This window comes from Lacerta agilis, chromosome 5 (assembly GCF_009819535.1).
Source record: "Lacerta agilis isolate rLacAgi1 chromosome 5, rLacAgi1.pri, whole genome shotgun sequence".
Lineage (NCBI taxonomy): Eukaryota > Metazoa > Chordata > Lepidosauria > Squamata > Lacertidae > Lacerta > Lacerta agilis.
The window spans coordinates 53,405,044-53,411,043 of NC_046316.1; the positions used below are offsets into that span (position 1 = coordinate 53,405,044).

The 6,000-nt window shown below is 50.4% G+C and overlaps 1 protein-coding gene across 1 annotated transcript in view; it reads left to right on the top strand.

The window, feature by feature from the left end:
* SEMA4G (semaphorin 4G) overlaps window positions 1-3,810 on the top strand; it is a 52,717-nt gene extending 48,907 nt beyond the window's left edge. Inside the window, exons 13-14 of the mRNA XM_033149806.1 lie at window positions 1,199-1,260; window positions 2,662-3,810. Coding sequence (XP_033005697.1) covers window positions 1,199-1,260; window positions 2,662-3,515 — 916 coding nt within the window. The 3' untranslated portion in view covers window positions 3,516-3,810. The remainder of the gene's footprint in view (window positions 1-1,198; window positions 1,261-2,661) is intronic.
* The last annotated feature ends 2,190 nt before the right edge of the window (window positions 3,811-6,000 follow it).

Here is a 6,000-nt window from a genome sequence, read left to right on the forward strand (position 1 = left end):
TACTTGTGCACAAACTGGAGCAGGGCCATACTTTTAAATCTACCCTGCTTATCTCCCAAATGCTGGATATTTGGTTGCTGTTTTTAAACAACTGCCCATTGGGTGTGTTTGTCTGGCCAATGTGTGAGCTCCTGCTGGCACTCCATAGGACTGGGACACCAAGTTGCCTGGATGTCCCAGTCAGGCAGATGCAAGGAGGAGCTCATACATTGACCATGCTCAATGCAGCTATTAAAGAAAAGAAAAACTTGAGTTGGGTTAAACATGTGCTCCCCACTCTGGTCTGTACTCAGGCATGTCCTACATATGAGTAATGCATGCATACAGCTTGCATCCAAGACCAATGTTCGCCAACACTTGGTAAAGCTGGAGCTCTGCTAATGTTTGAGACTTGACAACATTCCTTCACTCTATCCCTCCCTATTGAAAGTGGGCATTTGAGAGGACATCCCTGTTATTTGGCTTTAAACATATCAGGGCATCTCTCGTGTCTCATGTACCCGGTAAATCGGGTTAGGATTACTGGATTCTGATTTTGCAGGATATCTAAGAAGCTGTAGTCAGCGGACAGTAAGAATATATTCCAGAAAATTTACATGCTTTACAACAATGAAAGTTTTGAGTGTGTGCACACTAAAATATAAATCCATTACAAGAATCACAGCATAAATGTATAGATAGGGCAGGTAGCTAAATCCTATAGGTTGCTAAATCCCATAGGAACTCACTGAAAGCCTATTTAAATAAACAGGCTTTACGTCGTGTGTCCCCCACCCCCCCCCCCCCGCAAGCTTGGACTCGGATTGGGTCTTCCTTAGTAATACCTTCTCTTTAAGACCTGGACTACAGCTGAGCAGCCATAGCTCCATACTCTAATTAAACGGAACACGCTGAAGAGCTCTGTATTGTCGCTGGAATTGTCTGCTGGCTGTGCATATGCCCTTGTGTGAGGTGACATAAGCAGGTGACTCGGGAGGTTTCAGCAAAGCCTGCAGTTTGTGTATTGGATATTGTACAGCTGTGCATATTGGGGTGCTTATGGTGGGGAGGGGTGCCTGCTGGAGCATGTAAGATTCAGCCCACAAGTGTATTAATAGCCACAGATTTCATCAGGTGTGTGCTGCATGCCGGTGGGATTGAGTATCTTTGCGCTGCTGCCTTTTCCCAGCTGATCAAGGTTTTGCTTATATTGGCTTAGGAGTCTGCTGATCCAGGACATTGTGCATGGCAATGTGGGCTGCTCGAACGACTCTGCCCAGGGTAAGATTCTGATACTGCCCCTTCTGGAAGCCAACGGAGCCTTGCCTCTGCTACCTTGGTCTGGTGCTCTGGGTTGAGAGAACGGATAATGATTCCTTTCCTAAGGCTTCCCTTCTTCCCACCCAGACTCAAAGTTTATTCCCCTTAATTAATAGAATATTTCCAGCGCAGGGTTATGTAAAACAACAACAGAACCACCACGAGATTATGGACACAAAGTAGTGCAAAATAAGTAGGACAACATATATTTATTTGCATTGTGGGTTTGTCTTTTATCAAAATTATTCTTTCACTCATTGTTTTTGCAGTAGGGTGGAGTAAGGGAATGGGAGAAGAGAGAGCCATGAATGAGGGATGTTTTATGGGAAGGTTTTGAATACTAACCACTCACTATAGGGGCTGTGCCTATCCCATCTAAGGGATCTAAGCTTTTTAGAGGCTGCCCTCAGATTCCCTTTATTATCTGCAGACGCGTAGCTAGCCGCCGGGCTGCCGGGGGCGGCAAGCCAAACGGCACCCATGGGGGCGGGGCGTCGCTCCGTGCGCATGACGTCATAACGCATGCGCACGGAACGACGCCCCGCCCCTCTCCCGCTGCGCTCCGTGAGCGGAGCCGTCCCGGGGAAAGGAGAGGGGCCAGCCCCTGTCCTTTCCCCCCGGGCTCCGCTCCCTGAGCACAGCGGGCAGGGAGGGAGCGGCGAAAAAAGCCACTGAAAGGGGGAAAGCCCCCTCTTTCAGCGGCTTTTTCGCCACTGGCTGGATGGAGGCGGGCCATGTGCTGCTGCTCCCGGGTGATGGAGGGAGCGGCGGTGCGTGGGAGTGGTGGGAGGGGCCGCCGCTTGTCACCCCACGTGCCGCCGTTCGTTCCTTCGCCCCGGGAGCAGCAGCACCGCACACACTGTGCGCTGCTGCTCCCTCCGCGACAGAGCGAGCGGCGGTGCGTGGGGGTGACAAGCGGCGGCCCCTCCCCCCACTCCCCACCGGTCACCCCGGAAGGAGCAGCGCTGCATGGACGGGGTGCTCGCTCGGCCGAGCGAGCACCCCGTCCGTGCATCGCTGCTGCTCCCGGGGTGACGGAGGGAGCGGTGGCGCGTGGGAGTGGCGGGAGGGGCCCCCGCCTGTCACCCCAACCCGCCGCTTTTCACCCTGTCACTGGGGGCGTACCGCCCCTAGCGCCCCTCCCCAGCGACGCCCCTGATTATCTGTACTTTTAAAGAGCGCTTTCGCTTTTAAAAATAAAACCCTCCCCAAACCTTTTGGGTATCCCATCCCCCTCAGCTGAAGAGCCCAGAGTGCCTCTTCCAAAGTATTAACTGGCCCTCCAGTCTCACACCTGAATTGTTGCGGCTCAGGTAGGGCAGCATGTTGGTGCTTTACTACGTGTGTTTGTGTCTCCTGCAGCCACACCCATGCAGAAGAACCGGACAGTGCTGTGTGGTGATGACGTACTCCTGCCTTGCGAGCAGATGTCCAACTTGGCCCAGGCGACCTGGCTGGTGAACGGCACCAAAGTGCTGGCGGAGGACGGACAAGGCCGCTTCCGCCTTGGGGTGGATGGGCTGCTGGTGACAGACACCCAGCTGGAGCATAGCGGGGAATACCGCTGCTACGCGGAGGAGAACGGCCTCCAGGCCCTGGTGGCTGCTTACACCCTGAACGTGCTCCCTGAGCAGCGAGTGCCACAGCAGGCATCCACCGTGTCGCACCCGTACTGGCACGCCGCCAGTGCCACTTATGGGGACGTGAGGTTCATCTACATTGCCGTCATCACACTGCTGGGGGGGCTGTGCCTGGTGCTTAGCGTTGTTCTGCTCTATGTCTCCTGCCTGCAGAAGCGCAGGGGCAAGTACAGCCTGGGGGTCCCCCAGGCGCCCAGCGTGGAGCTGCAGACGGTCTCCTCCAATTGCCTGGGCAAAGGAGGAGAGGAGGACGAGGAGGAGGACCCGGGCACCTACCTGGATGGCTGCCTGCAAATCATCCCCGGGGAAGCACCCACTGTGCCATCGCCCTCCAAGGAAACGCTCCCCATCCCACCACCGCCCCCTCCTCCGCTCCCTGCCGAGTTCACCAACGGCATCACCACTTTGCCCAGCATGCTGCGCAAGATGAATGGAAACAGCTACATGCTCCTGCGGCAGAATGAGGAGCCGTGCACCTCTCCACTCTACAACTCCTTCACGGAGGAGCTGAGCAAGATCCTGGAGAAGCGGAAACACACGCAGCTGGTAGAAAAGCTGGACGAGAGCTCCGTGTAGGGCAGGGTGGAGGGCACAGGGAGCCCACTTTGCTGTGAACTAAACCCCCTAACTGCCCTCTGTGATTCCTCCTCCCCAGCCCAGCAGAGAAACAGTGTTACGACTCAGCAACTACCTCCGGCCGGCCCTCCGGAGCAGCCACAGGCTCCATGCTCATTTCCTTCTCTCTCTCCCTCTCTTTTTGGTTGTTGTTTTTTTCGTTGGCGTTGATGGTTTGTTTTCCAACTGCTGTAAAAAAAGATCTTATTTAAATGGAATTATATTTATATATAAAAACAATGATTGATAAACAGGAGCCACAGCGATCTGTTGGGTTTCTCTGGGTGGGGTATATCAGAATGTGCCCTTGGCTTGTGTGGGGAATGATGCTGTTGGGCTGGACAGTGGGGTGGTTAGAGGGTGGTTTCCTACCAATAGTTGCAACGGCCAGAAGGGCATCAGCAGCTGTCATTTCAAGAGGTAGGTAACAAAACTTCTGTGTTACATCCAAATTACATCAAATTCAAATCACATTTCAAGTACACCTATATAAATAGAATTAGGGGTATTTTTTTCTGAGCATCAGATATAAATGGTGTCTATTGGTTAATCCTTCAGAGGTTGGGTTTTCCTTAGATAACATTAGGAGATGCTTTCGGTTCCTTTGGGGTTTTTTGGGGGGCGGGGCACAATCACAGTCCACAAGTTGTCAGTGTTGACCCATAGCAAATGGTCTCTCTGCTATGGTATTAGAGGGGGGGCTAGGCAGCTGAATGGAGAAACCTTAGTATATCACAACTAATGCCCAATAGCTTCTTTAAAAACAAATTAAACTATGGCTTACAGCCCATGAGCTTTTGAATGGCACCTTGCTGGTGCAAAACAACTGAGCTGTTTCATCCAAACTTTGCTGTTTGCTTATGTGAACCTGCAGGAAAACAGTGCCCTCTGCTGAAGTTGAATTACAATTTGTCCAAACTCTCTCCTGTTGCCCTGAGAGCAAGTGTTTGCCTCACTGTCATTTCACCTGTCTGGCAACGGGCCTCCTGCAAGAGTAGTGGGTGAGGGGACAGGTTTCAGTACAACCTTAACAGACTTTAGAAACAGGTAGGTAGCCATGTTGGTCTGCCATAGTCAAAACAAAATAAAATAAAAAATTCCTTCCAGTAGCACCTTAGAGACCAATTAAGTTTGTTCTTGGTATGAGCTTTCGTGTGCATCTGAAGAAGTGTGCATGCACACGAAAGCTCATACCAAGAACAAACTTAGTTGGTCTCTAAGACTTTAGAGAGTTTAGTCTTGCCTTCTCCAATGTACAAGAATAGTTGTTTTGCTCCTGGTCTGAACTAGCACGAGTCTCTTGCTAAATCTAGGTTATGGTTTCTCCCATCTGAAATTATTATTGCTTTGGCAAACTGGGGTAAGGGGTAAGAGTGACCCCCCCCAATACAGTGGTACCTCAGTTTTCAAAGCTCTCCGTTGACAAACATTTCAGTTTACAAACACCATAAACCCAGAAGTACCGGTAAATGCTTCGGTTTTTGAACACTCCTCAGAAGTCGGACATGCCACGTGGCTTCCGCTGAGTGCAAGATCTGGAGGCCTAGCTGTCGGAAACCATGCCTTGGTTTTCGAACGTTTCAGAAGTCGAACGGTCTTCTGGAATGGATTACGTTCAAAAACCAAGGTACCACTGTATTCACAGTTGTGTAAGGCAGCACCATCCCTAATGGGTGAATAGAGAAATCTCTTTCATAGAGCTCATAATGGTACCCTAAGGACTAATCAAAAGAACCAGCAGTCTGGCTGTGCGCTGCCATGGGCAAGCACTGGTGTCTGAGTGACCTGTGGGTGAAAAATGACAGGGGAGTAGAATCGCTCAGCCCAATCCATCTGCAATACAGGGTGAAAAAAACCACTAGTCTACATACCACACAGTTTAGGATATATTTGTGGTGCACTTAGGGAAGTTCTTGTCACTGTCTTCATCTCTCATGATCTTCTATGAGCCTTTAGGAAATCTAATTTATGTTTCATTCACATAGCATTGGTACTGGAAACCTCAATATAAATATATCATGCATTTCAGACCTAGAGGGAGAGTGCCACAGGCTGCAATGTCATTTATTAGTATATGTGCTGCCGAAGCGAGCACTGCAATGTCATTTATGACATCTTACACAGCCTTGCTTTCAACCCAATGGACGCTTAACACAGTTGCTGCTCTTCTCTGCCTTGGGTTCTATCATAGAACTATAGTTGGAAGGGACCATGAGGGTCATCTAGTCCAGCCCCCTGCAATGCAGGAATCTATGATAAGGTTTTCATTTACATATCTGATGCGACGGGGGGGGGGGAACTCTCCACCTTCAATCAGAGTTGCCCTTTCCCAGCTCTGTAGTATCCTTTTTGGTGAGACATGCAAATTATACACAGTATTCTAAATACGTGCACACTACTGTTTTGTGTTAAGGAATTAAGATACTTTTATTTTCAGTTGGGACTG